Raw genomic sequence first — 15,718 nt, forward strand, 5'->3', positions numbered from 1 at the left:
AGACTATTGCACTCCCTGCTGCAGAACAGGTTTATTATTGGTGGGGTCGGGGAGGGAGAAGGGATGGTCGCTATTTAATTTTCCAAAAATATTTTGACCAAATTCTCTATGTTTTTCCTCCTCAGTCACCTCTGAAACCACAAAGAGGAAACTAAGTAAAATCTCAACTCAGAAGACATATATAATTAAGTCCTCTGATTTATAGCTAAATACACTGCACAGTTTCTAAAAAATGAGTCCCCACTCACCTTTGTTAAAGAGTCCACCACTCTGGCACACAGAAGAGCTCCAGGCAGGTCAAAGTAGTTATCATAAAAATAATATTTTCCTAAAAAGAACAAAAATTTAAACTGGGAAGAAATTGATGCCTCGTTTATGTGACATACACAGAAACGTGGCTGAAGAGAGACTAGATTTTGGTTTCGCTGCTCAAAGGGGCTTTTATTTCAATTCAGAATCACTCCACTACAGCCTATCATCACCTTTCAAAGAAGGCTTCAGCTACAAGGCTACTACAAGAAAGTGAAAACAGGATATCCATAGTTAAGCACTTTATTAAAAAATATTTATTTTTTTAAATGTGAAAATTAGACCATATCCCAAATATGAAATAGATTATGAAAAAGTCACAATCTAAATTATCAATGTCACTGAATTTCAAAACCATCAACCTAACACTGGAATACCATGAAGTGCTCCACACGATAGTGCCTTTGCAAATCTGTGCTCTGGTCCCCTAGAGTCCCGCATTCAATCTTCATACAATTTCAGACAAACTTCAGTACAGCCAGGGTGAAGAGAAGAATAAAAAAATCAGATCACGTGAGGACACAGTGTGCTTATCTTAGAGAAACTCGGAAGCACAGGACTGGCACACTCTAGGGTCTCTGGGAGGAGAGGGATTTGATTTATCCTGTTCGGCCCTAGGGTAGAATTAAACTTGAGCCCTTCCTTGGCACCGATGTCATTTTTGACTCTGCTGTCCCTGGGCAGACACTTTTGAGGACCCATGTCACATCCCCTTGGTCCGTGGCTGACCCCAGCCACAGCTGTGCTAAATAGCAGCATCCTACCTCAAGCTCACCTGTGCCATTCCCTTTCTCTGAGCGCCTCTGGAGCCCACATGGCAAGCCTCTCAATCAACAGGGTCAGGAGCCAGTGAACGAATGCCCCAGCCTCCTGTCCCCTGGATTGACAACTCTGAGAGGTGTTCTCTGCACTTCTCCTCAGAAGCCCCAGTGGAATTCAGCTCCTGCTGTCCTCTCCTTCCACGTCACACCCTCACAACTATCTCACTCCCGCATACTGGGATCAGGAGCGACCACTCTGCTCCGAGGGGGAACGTAACCTCAGAGTCCTCTAGAGAACCCTTGGTGCAAGGAGGAATCCAACAGAACCAATACATGGAGTCAGATTTCAGTTTAATGTAAGAAAGTACTTTTCAAACGGTCATAATTACTCTTGTGCAGAGTATTGGTAACTGCCTGATTCTGAGTCCCCACTCCTCCCATTTGTAAGCTGTGTATGAGGTTATGCAACACAGCTGCCTTGTTCCTTAGTGTCCACTAAGCACAATGTCCAGCATATTGTAGGCACTCAATAAATGTTTGTTGAATGAATGAATGATCTAAAAATAGAGTGGATTACTGTCAACCCTTGAACAACATGGGTTTGAGCTGCATGAGTCCACTTACACATGTAATTTTTTCAATAGTAAATACTATAGCAGTGCATGATCTGTGATCTGCAGTTGGTTGAATCCACAGATGTAGAGCCTCAGATAGGGAGGAACCCCAGGTAGGGAGGGCGACCATAAAGTTATACTCAGATTTTTGACTTCACGAGGGTAAGTGTCCCCAACCCCTGAGTTGTTCAAGAGTCAAGTATATTTTGGAATGAAGAAGTGTCACGGGTAAATTAGGAGAAAACTCTCTGCAAGGGCCAGATGTCTATCCCTTTAAATGTTATTTAATGCCCCTCACGTCTTCATATCAAATTATTAAGGATATATAAGCAATAAAGTCAAAGTTCTGTTAATTCACAAAATGGTTGCATAGGTTTGTATGTCCTTTCCCTCAGTTAAAAATATTCTGGTTAGCATAGTCTTCCTGTTTTCTACTCTTTCACAGCTGAAATTGTTGTGGGAACATCTCAGACTCATTTTCATTCCTAAGAAAGGTTAAGATCTCTTTGTCAGCGTGAGGAAAAGCAGGAATTTGGAGGAAAGGGAGAAGCTATTCCGTGTACGCTTCTGCCCACACTGCTATGCTATGAGACCACACAACACTCCAGGGCTGCAGGGACCAGGACAGTGGGCACAGGTTCTCAAGGCTCACTAACCTGAACTGTATCTAATTTCTTGGCCTGTGACACCAGAGTGACCTGCCTGAACCAGACAGCTAGTTGTCTTGGGCACTGTGGGAGCAGGAGGTGTGTCATTGTTGTACTCTTGCTTTTCCCGTCCCCTTTTTCTCCTTTTGTGGGCATTAATAGATGAAATTCAGTTTATGAGTTGAAACATGGATTATGAGCCTTGGTTGAGCTAATCAACCAAGCTAATCAAATAGCTCAGGGGTTGGATGAGAAGGACTCATTGACTTCCACCCTCAAGGCAAGGGGCTGATGTCACTCGACTATCAGAAATGGGCTAGATGACCAACGCGTGGACATAACAGGGTTTGTGCAGCTGTGACATGTTAACAGTGCCAGGCTGCTCTCAATGCCTCTCCCAACATCAAACTCAGAGACTGTGCTCATGAAAGCTTTGGCCCTCCACCTCCTTACAGGGCAGACAGCTCACTGGGAATGAGGTGATTACTGAGTTTAGTTCAAGAGAACAAGCCTCTGAATCAAGATCGAGTCCTATGATCATTAAGCTTTACCCACAGAAAAACCGTTCCACCAAAACCCACTGCCAACACCTCAGCCTTGCAAACCTGTGTACTCTTAGTGATGATGGAACAAAGGCATATGAATGACTGAGGGGAAGAGAACAATTCACGATAGTGTAAGTCCCCACTTCTCCTGCAGACAAGTGATATCATCTCCATTTAACGATAAAGAAAGGGATGCTAAGAATGGCTTAGTAATTGACCAGATCACTTTATCCAGCAAGTAACAGAGTTACTACGATCCAGGGCTGTCTGGCTCCAAGCCCCTTGTGATTTCCACTAGACCAAGCTGTTTCTGCATAATCTACCAGTATGGGAAGAAAAAGATCAAAAGGACTTGCTCTCTGGAAATTGGATGGTAAGAAAAACCATACTCATGCCAAGGCAACCACGTGAAAAGTGCTTATCAAATAACTTGTCAATAAAATGTTTGTGTCCATCAATGCTTCAAATTCCCTAAGTGTACTGGTAGGGATTTGTACTTTACAACTCTCTACTTAACTCTGAACACGAATATACTCATTGTAGAAGGAAGTAGCCCATAAAGAATCAACTGGAGTTCCTGAAAATAAAGGCCTTATTTGGCAGTATTTTAAACCCACATATCCGTAGAGCAACTATATTTCTAAAAACTTACCCTGGATATATTTACAAAAGTGCAAAATATACATGTACGAAAACGTCACTGCAGGCTTGTTTGTAATGGTCAAACACCACTCGCAACATAAATGTCCAATGTGAGGACACTGATGAAATAAATCATGATATAGGCACTGGATGGCAGAGCATGCCTGCATTGAAAAGAATGAAGTACATGTGTTTGTGCTATTGTGACGGAATCTCCAAGATGTAAATGAGAAAACGCAAGGTACAGAAAAAGTATGATCCTTTTTGTATACTTAAGAAAATAAGCTTCGGGGAAAGGGGATTGTGGGGGACAGGGGTGGGAAACAATTACTCTTCATTTTATTTCTTTCTATAATATTTACATTTCCTGATCATATGCTCCCATTATTTTTTTTTTAGTGTAAACAAAGTTTAACTGGAATCGCAGGCCATTTTTTCCTTCTTTTATGTCTCTACATTAAAAAAAAATGTGTTAGGTTTCAAAGGCATTAGCTTTCTCTCACTATTTTGCAGAAACAGTAGGCTTCTATCATGTGTCACAGCCCCATCCCTGGGCACCTGGAGTGGAAACACTTCCCTAACCAGCCCAATTAGGAGTAAATAAACTCCAAGACCATCCTCTGAGCGAGCGCTCCTGGGTAAATTACGCACCACAAGGAAGCTTTGGATTCTAGGAGGCAGTGCTCTCTAGCGGGCAGAGCAGTGGGTAAACAGGCGTGTCGTGTTGGGTGAATGCTTCCTTTCGTAGCTGGGAAATACTTTAGTTCTTTAAAATACTCCCGATTTCTGAATGGATGTCAGAATAAAACACTTAGCTGGGTGCCTACCTTTTCTGGGAGAAGGGAAGAATTTATAGTTAACCCATGAACAATGCAGGGAGGGGAGGTTCGTGGCTGTGACCTCCACACAGTCCAAAATCTGAGTATAATTTATAGTTAGCCCTCCTTACCCGCAATTCCGCACCCACGGGTTCAATGAACTGTGGATCATGTAGCACTGCAGTATTTACTATGGAAAAAAAATCCGCATATAAGTGGATCTGAGCAATTCAAACCCGTGTTGTTCACATGTATTTACAACTGCCTACATCTGGACAGACAACAGGCGTTCCCTATCACTTGAGTAAAAAGGAAATCCATCCATTTAACTTCCTCGCTATTCTGAGTTGAGATGTGTGAAAGTATTCTATACCTAACCCCAAGGTGAAACCTCAGTTTTTCCTATCAACTTATTTTATCAAGATAACGCACATTTCCTGACATTTTCATCCCACTACAATAAAAAAAAAAAAAAAAACCCCAAAAGATAGCAAATGTAACAAACAAAAACACAACAGTAATAAGGAATAACTCCAACTGTTTTCCGGTTACTACATTTTCTAAATGAACATAGGTGCATTTCAAAACTGTAGTGTAGGAGAAAATGGCAAAAAAAAAATTAGAACAAATGAAAAACTAACAATCAGGACTTTTAATAAGGTCCATCTGTTTATAATAATGTTTTAATGACTCTACTAATTTATGCACATCTGTGTTTATAAATAATTTTTGAAAAATCTTTTGTTTACTCATGGTGAAGCTCTTTAAAGAGAGTTGGAAAAATGTGTAAAATCACTTGAAATAAAGGGGAAAAAAAAAACAAAGGCAGAAGGTACCAGAAATGGCAGTAAAGAAAAGAACTCTAGAAAACAGGAGAGATGAGTAATGTGGGGAGAAGTAGGGGGACAGAGAGACAAAAGTAAGGATTGTGCATGTAACCAATTGATAAAAATACAGAACAAGGAGTGTATTATTCCTTGCTCTTTACTCCAGAACAAGTGCAAGTAGAAAGGTGAATCAACAGAACGTTAAATAAAACAGAACCAACTGCCAAAGAGAAAATCAGACACGTGGGAAAGAATACATCCTATTCCTATGAAACCATAGCAAGGGCCTTCGTGGGTCCCGCCCAGCAGGGTGCAAGGAGGGTCTTCTTTGTGTTCTGACGTCACAGGCTCAGGGTCGAAAACAACAGGGGAGGGAATGGCAGTGCGGCCCCACACATGACCCATACCTGACCGGCAGGCCATTCCCGAGTCTGGCATGAAGTGCTTCCACTCCTTCCTGCCGTACTCCTCCGCCAGCAGCTCCGGAGCCAGCATCTTCGTGCCGTGGCTTGCCCTGGTTTGGGGAGATGAGGCACGTGACTCATCAGTGGTTCTCCTGAACACCCCCTCCTGCAGCCTTGTTATTGTTAATTCACCCTAATACTATGAAAGGTTTTTTACAAAAAAGGTTTTCAACTGGATGACTTCCCCATTTAGGATCCTATAAGGCATTTCTCTTGACAGTTCTTATTCTTCTCCATTTCACCCATCAACCAGCAAAGTGGTTGCAGCTCACTCTGAGGTCAATGCTGTGGTAGTTGCCCTGGACCAATACTAGAAACCACAATTTCTCTGGGAGAAATATGACGACTTCTTGCCTGAGAAGTTGTCAATTAACTATGCAGATAAGATTAGCCTGACTGGAACAATGAGGAAACAAGGGCAGGGACTGGGTGGGAAGCTGGTCCGGCAGCAGGAGAGAAAGGGCAGCAGTCAGAGCACGAGCTGCGTCAGGCCTGCAGGAGCAGGGAGGCGCCTGGCACCCAGGGCCGGCGGCTGTGAGCACAGGGGACTTACGAAGATGAAGACGGGGTAGTAACATGCCACTCAAGGACACCACATAGCTAAAAACACAATGGGAAACAGCAAGACGAATGTGGCAAAACTTAGAACAGGAAGACAAGAAAGTAGCTATTTTTTGTACTCGAAATACTGCTTTTGCATCCGTTGGGCCTGGTTAAGAGAATCTTACCCTGTAGAGAAACAGTTGATATTTTATGTTGTTTACTTTGAGAAATTATAATGCTAGGGAGTATTATTAGTCTTCTCTTGGTGTTATATTGTGGTGGCAAAGCAAAATGGAGGAAAAGGAAATGAAATAAGAAGGGCAAATGGAGGAAAATCATAATCGGGATCCTATTTATAAAGAGGTTAATATGTACATAAAAGCTGTATGTAAGGGTGGAGGAACCTTGAGCAAGAAATACGATCAGAAAAGCAATCTACTATATTGTTTGAAAGCAGGCATCAAGGACATAACCTTGTAAATTCAGGAGAAGCTGCAGGTTGGCCAGAACTTGAATGGAGACGGTCAGACCTTGGGAAAAGGGTGTTGGAAGTGGGGACCAACAACAGACAGACATAACAATAAAAGAAAGAAGCGAAACTGTGGAATGTTTTCTATTCTTTTAACCGTGATTGAAGACAGCCAACTATACTGTAAGAATCTGAAAGTGGCATTTAAGGTCATGGTCAAAGCTGCACTGTGTGTGTGTGGTGTACACACACAAATCAATACACACACCCTATCTCTAGTTGCCTGAGAAAAAACATGCAAATGAATTATAAAATAATCAGAAGTGGAACCACACCTGGCTGGCTGGCCTACACCTTAGGGGACGGTCTGGGGTAGAGTGTGAGTCTGCACGGTGCAAAAAGAATGATGTACCCAAAGGGAGAGTATGTACAAGGGGTAACCTGTGCTGAGCATCCTCTTCGTGAACTCTGACCACGTCAGCATAAATAGTAAATCGTACAGCTGCACGGCCACATTAACTGCCTGTACTGTCAGTACTGGGGGAAAAATAGATGCTCACTCCTTGGTACCCTCTGTAAGACTAAGGGCAGGGATGGCAGCTGCTTCTCAACTGCTCGCCCTACTCAAAGTGTTGGACTCACCCTAAGAGGAGGGAAGGAAAGGGAGTCAGCACTAAGTTTGGGAGGGGGGAGATACTTATGAAGGTTGGAACAATCTAGAAACACTTCCAGAAGGAGCTGAGACACACCATGGGCCCTGCATGATGGGGGTGAATTTAGAGAAATGGCGGAAGAAAGAGCGGTGTGCCTAGACCACCAATCCCCACCCAACATCCATTCTCTCCTTCCTTAATAAAGACAGCTTCAATTTTACTCCAGGTTAGCACAATATAATTCCCAGGCTCTTTTGCAGTATGGGTGGTCAAAGAGATAAAGCAAGTTATTAACATTCTACTGTATTTCCTGAAAATATTTCTGATGAGATAAATTTAAAGAATTAGACCTTTCAATCTAATGCTTCCAGATTTATATTTAAATGGCTCAAACGATTCACACAAAGACATGCAGGCACATAGATAATCTGCCATCTGATTGACTAAAGTAATAATCTTCTTTAACCCATACCTTAACTATCAAATGCTATACGGTAATAAAATGTCCTGGAAAGAGTAAAGTTTTGACTTCACAACTAAATTTTATTACCTGAGCACGGTGCCATTATCTGCAAGTTTAATGAAGTTCCCGTCTTCCAGATCCAATGCCAAGCCCTTGCAACTGAAACAGAAAATTCTGATTACCAGTCAATTCACATAGTTACCTAACCCAAGAAATAAAAATTTATATTTTCAAAAAATCACAATGCTAAAAAAGGACTCTCCCACCCAAGTGAATGATATGTTAATCAAACAAGTAAGAATATAAATTCTAAAATTAAATATCATCCTCAGAGCAAGTACATAAGGAAAACTGTTATATAGGCAAACCAAGGACAGCATATTCAGTGTCTAAAATCTTTGAGCTTTTAAAAAGAGGAATAAAAATACTCCCAGAGAACAAAAAATGAACACCACTGTATGCCTCTGTTAAAATGTACAAATGCTTTCCATTAAATAAAACACACACACAAACACACATTTGTATTCTACAAGTTAAGATCTTAGCCAGAATCTTTTCTGTACTCTTTAGAATCTGCCTCAATTTAGGTTGGGTTATAAGAACTAGCCCTCTGGACTAGGCATATTATTGAAAACCACTAAAACAAAGTCAAATACTAAGTTTTAGGTTCTTCACTGTAAAAGACTTATGGGATTTGGGAAGAAAAATGGGTACAGATTCATTATCGTGAGTAATAAAAGCAAGAAGGTAAAACGGCCACCAAATACCAAGAGAATTATAAAGAAAACGACAGGGTACTTTAGAAGCATTATTTAGTTTGGTCCACAGTAAAATTTCCAGAGTCGGCGGTTTCATACAGTAAAATATTTCTGTTTCTTCGTTTGCTAAAAGGGATAAATCAAAAAGGACTAACCAAACATTGGAAGAATGTATAACAGATGAACTCTGTTGTTCTAGAATTATTTCTGTATGTATTTTTCACGTGTTTCAGGACTACTATTATTTTTCAACCGAACAATTTAAAGTGGTTTAATAGGACTTTTGTTTGTTTTATTGTTTAAATGAGGAAGGACAAAGGAAGCCTTGCAAAGTTGAGACTCCTAAGCCAGGAAGGGAGTAAGCAGTCAGAGTCTCAGGCATAGGGGTATCTACCCAATTACAGAAAAACAAATGTCCCAATTCAGACGCTTATTCAAAATATGATGATTTCCTCTTTTCTTACAGTTCTATATTTGAAGGGCAATAAAAGAAAATTTTTTAATAAAAGATGTAAATTTTAGACAGTTCTTAATAACCTCTCAAACTCTTAATAACGACAGACTTAAACCATGTAAAAATACTCAAATTAGTCACATATGCTCTTAGCTTGTTTTCATACTTAATTAAACAAGTCTTAACTTAAAAGTAGAAAGGACTTTAATTCATCAAACATAAAACTTTTTAGTACATAAGGCATTTTGTCCTTTGACTCAATTTCACATTTCACTTTCTGCTTCCATAGAAGACGAAGCATTAAAATTTTATCCACAATAATTAAAAATCAGAGGGAATGTGCTGACCTTAAAAAAGCTGCTTACCAGAAATCCCAATCCTCTGGAGTCACAGTGAGCAATTCCTTGTCGTACCCTTTCTCCTTGACCAGGAACTGAGCAAAGCTATTATAAATGAGCTGTTAATAAAAAGAAGGAAAAAAGATTAAATGTAAAATTCACTATTCATTCTTAGCTTCACAGACCTGAAAACCTAATGGAATCAGTCATAAGACAGGTGGGAGGGAATCTGTAGTATCTGTAATTGTGAAGCTCTGCAGGTTAACACTCCATCCCAAGCAATTTACCCACTCCTGAGAGCCCCAGGTAGCTGCTGTGTCTTTTTTATACCATCAGTATACAATTATACCACCAAGGACAATTATTAATCTTACTCCCAAAGCCTAACGGGTTGGAGATCATTAAGACTTGACGAAGCTTTGTAAACTGATTTAACAGATCGCCAGAGGATAAACATAATGACCACTCTATCATCACATCCATCCTCCATCCACCCTTGCTAGAAAGGCCCCATGGCGGCTGATAATGCTAATGCATATACTGGGCCCCACAAAACGGAGGCCGCCCCACGGGCCCAGCTCTGGTCACAAATCTAAACCTAAGACAGTGTGCGCTTATAGAAAACCCCTGTCACGGAGACCTAACATACACCAATCACAATCCTCCACATCAGCTTTAAGCTCGCTTACCTCATCCTAGAAAACAGGACCTGCAGTGCCTATCAGGAAATCCCCGACCTCCTAGCCAATCATGCCCTATTTCTGTGGTGCCTCTTCTAACACTCTATAAAACACGGTCTTGCCCAAAATCTCTGGGGAAGAGTGCTCCACTGCTTGTGGGGCACTGCACTCTCCCAATCTGTGGATTATCTTCTCCAAAGGAAGGACAACAAACTCATTACTACCTTGTTTTAGTTTTGTCATCTGACACAGGGGAGTCTCAAAGAGAAATACACATAGGGACCAGGCAGGTACTCTAAAGAAGGAATCATGGTGCCTCCATCAGACAAAGTGAGTATCTTTTTTCCCCCACCATAAGAAAAGCTAAGGAAACAGGAAAAAGGAAGCCTCTGGAAGCAAGCACAAAGATAAATGCTCTTCTGATGGCTGACAGATCTTTTCATTCTCAACAACAACAAAATGCCGGGTTTTCTGAGATGGAAGAGTGTCCAAGGAGACACACTGAGCAACCCCATCCTTCTTCTGGAGATGTTAACCCATGACAGGTTTTGATAGCACTGGAATGGCACAAGGAGGAAGCGAGAATAGATACAGCAAGAGGAGGGGGAGGAGAAGGCCTCCCTGGGGAGGCGATGTACACACTGACACCTGCGAGATGGAGCAGTCAGCTGGGTGAGTCCAGCGGGGAGAGGGCAATCCAAGTCCAGGGGGCACGCAGCTGAAGTTGGGGACTGGGGTTTCGAGTGTTAGGAGATGAGCGTGGAGAAAGCAAAAGGCTCCTTGTCAAACAGAGCTGTCCTCTGTCGTAAAGTTAATGAAAATGGCTACACATGTACCCCCATACAATGCAATGTGACCCTGATCCAGGTCAGTTGTCCACAGAGCTACATTAAGTCAACACTATGTATCCACAGTTCTCAACCCTGGTGGTAGTCAGAACCACAGATGATGGTTCTTAAAGCCACCCAGATATTCCAAGCCTACAGGATAGGGTCGGGCCCCGACAAAATTCCTGAAACCCCGAGATGACTGAAAATCATTGACTTCTAGATTATATGAATTTTCATTCAAACATAAAATGTACTGAGTCACTCTGAGGTACAAAGTACTATGGACAACAAAAAATACACATCATGATCCTGCCTGCAAGGAACCAGTGCCCTGGGATTAAGAGAAGTAAATCCCATGTTAATGAAAATCCTCAGATGCTTAGAGCAGTGCATGGCATACAAGTAAATTCAATTTAAGTACTGCTATTATTATCAGTCGGGCGCTGGTTAAAAAAAAAAAAGGTCCTGACTTGTAGCATTTGCTCATTTCCATGGTATAGTTGCCCCCACCATGGCCAGTTTCAAGCTACCAATGGTTACTGCACACCATCAGACTTGCCTCTGGTCAAAGTATTTATTCAACCTTGGACAACTGGAGGGTCTCATCCCTTGGCAATACTGATTAACGTATGGGCATGTGATTCCAATGAGGTCAGATTCCTTCCCAAGAGAAAGGGCCCTTTCTAGTAGGGATGCCAACAGAGGCCTCCAGAGCTGTGTTCCTTACCTCTCCAAGGAGATGGTTCTGTAATAGGAGAGAATGGGGTCAATGTGTAAAGAGGAGCAGAGAACAGAGGTGCTGAGAAAAGCAGGGAATCTGTGCCTTTGAAAGCCCTCTTCTAGTCCCAAGGCCTTGGTCCTTGAAGCTCTTCCTCAAATTATGTTGAGTCACCACAGAAGCCTTCATGGCACAGGGCCTCCACCACCCCCACCCCCTTGCTCTCCCAGCCTTAACTGCCACTTACTTTCTCAACAGCCTCACCTGACTAATAATCACACACAATCCACAGCGGGTGCAAACTGGTGCCCTGTGGGTCCTACGCAGACCACAAATTATATTTGGTTCCCACTGAAGGCTGCCAGATAAAATATGAAACACCCAGCTCAATTTGATTTTCGGCTAAACAACAAATAATTTTATAGTATGAGCTTATCCCATGAAATATCTGAAACACCCATATACTAAAAATGTTTTTTTTATTTGAAATTCAAATTGAACCGGGTGTCCTGTATTTTTCTTTGCTACATCTGGCAACCCTATGATCCTGCTGTGTTTGAAAATGAGCTGGCGTTTAAAAATTGAAAGACTTCTCATACAAGCTTAGATTTCTAATTTGTCTTGAGAGAATCAGACCTGACAAGACTGAGCCTCTACGCCCCACGGCAAACGCTGGCAGGAGCTGAGCACAGCTGCGCCTGAGGAGGGGGCGTGCGCGCACTCTCCCAGCCGCACGGTTAAGTTAACTGCCTGGGTCCAGACGCTCCTGAGTCAGCAACTCCAGGACAGCACAGGTGTCATCATTTCTACGATGCTTTTCCCGAGCCCCTCCGGCGAGGCGACGCACCCAGTTTCACGTTTGCACGACACTCTGCACTTCACTAAATGCCTATGACACAGATATGAGAGGCACGCGCAGTGATCCATGATGCAGCGCCACTGCCATCTCCGGCATCTTCTCCTGCAACGCCCCACCTTCTGCTTGACACCCAGCAGATCCAGGCGCTGTTTCGCACCTTTAGGTCCTTGCCCTGGCCGTATTTCCTCTGCCGGAAATGCTCCTCTCTGCTTCCTGACCTGCCACTTGTAACTCCTGTGCTGGGAACCCAAGCCTCACTCACTCCAAGGACTCTCCTCTGGGATTTGCAGCACACATAAAGCCTGGTGGGAGGTAGCAGAGACCTGCCAGCTGGACCACCTTGCTGGGTGACCCTGGATAAGCTATTTATCCTTTCTGTGACTCAGTGTCCTCATCTCTAAATGATGATAATAACATCTAACATGGTTGTAAGGATCAAACCAGTTTATACAGCAGAATGCTTATTAGAATAGTGGCTGTTAGTGCTATTTTCAGTTACTAAAATACCTATTATTTATGTAATTGTTCCACAATTATTTATTGAATCCCGTACGTGCACGTAGTCAGCTTGGCACACAGAACACACAATAAACTGTCACAGATACTGATGTCAAGGGGTCATGGCTCTAGGATCTAGGGAAAGATTCCAACAAGTAAACAGGAAAATTTAATGCAGTGTGTAAGTCCTGTGAGAAATTAAGGTTTTTATGGAAAACTGCAGATGGAATAGGGACAGAAAGGTAAACTTTAGGGGGCCGGGCTACTTAAGATGAGACCTGCCAGCTGAGGAGTTTGTGTGATGAAGGGAGGAGGGCCCCAGGCACAGGTAACAAACAGCCAGCAGCAAGGACCAGGCAATGCTGCCCTCAGCACAGGGGACCAGAACTAATCTTTCCACATCTTTACCCATTAAAAGGCCACCTGAAGACCTGTGTTATCTCTGTATCCCTAACTCTATTATGGTGCTCAGCACATTGTTGGTACTTAATAAAAGATTTCTGAACCAAACAGGATACAAAATGCACTAGGTTAATGTTTTCAACCTTTAAATATCACTTATATTCGAGGCTTATAGTAAAGAAATCTTGTCTTTTAAGGATCCTGTATTCTGCAATTTTATGCTCACACATGCACAAAATTGGCTCTAATGACAATGGTTTTAACAATATTTCCCTCAAATGAAGGTGACTAGGGAGGAAATGCAAGAAAATGTTAATCAGGAAAAGATTTGAAAGGCAAAGGGAAGGAAAATATGAGTCAAAGACCTAGAGGAACCAGTGGCCAAGGATCAAGAAGTCTCAACTCTCAACATGACTAAGGAAACACCTGTACAGCAGGAAAGCAGGAAAGTATAATAGAAGGAACACCACACTTTTTTTCCCACCATCTGTACATAGAGAACATGAGTAATTCAGACACTGTTTTGACCTTTGAGGGGTACCTGAACTGCTGATTGGAGCACTGACCTCACCATACTGAGGAGCAGCCCTGGCTGATGCCAGCACCAGCGGCCAGGAGCTCTATTCGTAAGTGGTCAGGCTGGGGAATGATATGGGTGGTGACTATAAAAGCAAACACTTGTATGTGTCCAACACAGCTCTAAGCATTACACATCCTTTACCCTTTTAATCCTTTCAACAACCTTTCCAGGCAAATCCAATTATTAGCCCCATTTTACAGATAGGGAAACAGAATAGACACGGGTTAAGTAACTTGCCGGAGGTCATAGAGCTAGGAACAGAGGAGCTGGTGCCCTCTGTCTGCAGTCTGGCTGCAGAGTCCTCGCTTTGACTACCATAACCAGCTTATTTCGCTTGGATACTTACATATTTGACTAAAAAAAAAAAAAAGTTAATTTTTCAAAATTACTTTCCTTGTGAAACCAAAGGAATGGGGGAGGGAGAACAATTCACTTCAGGGTACGGGTGTGGAATCATACACACCCCACTTCCCCCTCCCTCCCTAAGTGCAGTGAGGACCCAGGTTGTTGTCAGGATTAGACCTTACTCAAGGTGCATGGAGCACGCAACAGGTGAGCAAAATTTACTTCCTTCTCTTGGCAAAAGGCAAAATTAGGGCTAACATGTTAATGGCTTTTCGGTTAGTCTTCCAATACACCACACAATTTCTCCTGGACTGCAGTGTTTAAAAACTGACAGGCGGTCTCATGGACGTGCAAAAGAAAAACGCAGCCAAAGAAAATACAAGTCGTTAACCAGGTGGCTGTATCGGCGCTCTGCTGGTGGCCAGAACGATTTACTGAGAAGTTCCAAAGCCGGGGATATGCAAAGGACACCCCGAGTTCCCCTAGCCCCGCCCTTCCTCTGCCCCAGGAACCGTTTCCCTAGCCCAATCTTGCACAACTTGTCCCTCCTTCGCCCCTTTTCTTCCCTACCCATCTCTCAAACTTGGCTAAGGGCTGGGCTAAATAAGCCGGTACCCACAGCACGGGCGGGGATGGGGGGGGATGCACACTTCCTTCCGCCCCGCCTCGCCGTGGGAGGCCGAGTTCTGCGCTAAGGCGCGGCGGCTGCAGGGCCCCGCCGACGCTCGCCGCCGACGCTCGCCGCCGCCTAAGCCGGGAGGAAACTCGAGCCCCAGCCGCCATGGAGGCTGCACGCCGTGCGCCCCGGCAGCCCGCGCCACTCACCCGGGCGCTCTCAGGCAGGTTGTAGCGACACAGAGTGTGGTCCAGGTCGAAGCCGACCACGTCGCAGGCGGCCAGGGAGAAGTGCTGAGCCATAGTTGCGCGCGGAGCACCAGCGAGCGCCTAGACCCCGAGAGGCGGCGAAGAGCGCGCGGGCAGGACGCTGCGGGACTACAGGGCAGGACGCGGCGGGGCGGGGCGGGGCTGCGGCCGCCCCCTGGACGCCGCACCGCTGCCCCTCGCGCTTCCCGCGCCCGCCAGCCCCGCCCCCGGCCGCGTTTCTGCCCGCCCCTCGCGGCCGACCTTCCCCGCGCCCCGACTGGCCGGTTCGCCGCCCGGCTTTCCGCTGACACTCCCAGGCCGGCTCCTGCCTCACTGTCACCACCCTGAACCCCGCCCCGAAGTCCCGAAGGCGGGATGTGACCAGGAGCGGAGCCGCTGCTGCAGGAATTAGAGGCGGCACTAAGCCCCTGTTGGCGCCTAGCCTTCGCCGCAGAATTAACCGGGCCTCCCCGTGGTTTTCAAGGCGACAGGGAAACCAAGCGAATGTCAAGGTACACCTGACCCTTTACTCTTGTGTGCGAAATAATGTTAAGATTATGGAGAAAATTTTATCCACTAATATTCCCCTGACCCAATTAGCCTATAATTTGGAAGGTTTTTTTTTGCCCATGAGATC

General features: G+C 44.1%; 1 protein-coding gene across 3 annotated transcripts in view; it reads right to left on the minus strand.

Annotated features, from left to right (window-relative positions):
* Nucleotides 1-15,289, minus strand: part of NT5DC1 (5'-nucleotidase domain containing 1) — a 122,889-nt gene extending 107,600 nt beyond the window's left edge. For all 3 annotated transcript variants that reach the window (XM_059941368.1, XM_059941367.1, XM_059941369.1), the window contains exons 1-5: nucleotides 15,043-15,289; nucleotides 9,333-9,424; nucleotides 7,843-7,914; nucleotides 5,571-5,677; nucleotides 249-328 (exon numbers count right to left, since the gene is read on the minus strand). In XM_059941368.1, coding sequence (XP_059797351.1) covers nucleotides 249-328; nucleotides 5,571-5,677; nucleotides 7,843-7,914; nucleotides 9,333-9,424; nucleotides 15,043-15,135 — 444 coding nt within the window. In that variant the 5' untranslated portion in view covers nucleotides 15,136-15,289. The remainder of the gene's footprint in view (nucleotides 1-248; nucleotides 329-5,570; nucleotides 5,678-7,842; nucleotides 7,915-9,332; nucleotides 9,425-15,042) is intronic.
* Nucleotides 15,290-15,718: the final 429 nt, after the last annotated feature.

This window comes from Balaenoptera ricei, chromosome 12 (genome assembly GCF_028023285.1).
Source record: "Balaenoptera ricei isolate mBalRic1 chromosome 12, mBalRic1.hap2, whole genome shotgun sequence".
Lineage (NCBI taxonomy): Eukaryota > Metazoa > Chordata > Mammalia > Artiodactyla > Balaenopteridae > Balaenoptera > Balaenoptera ricei.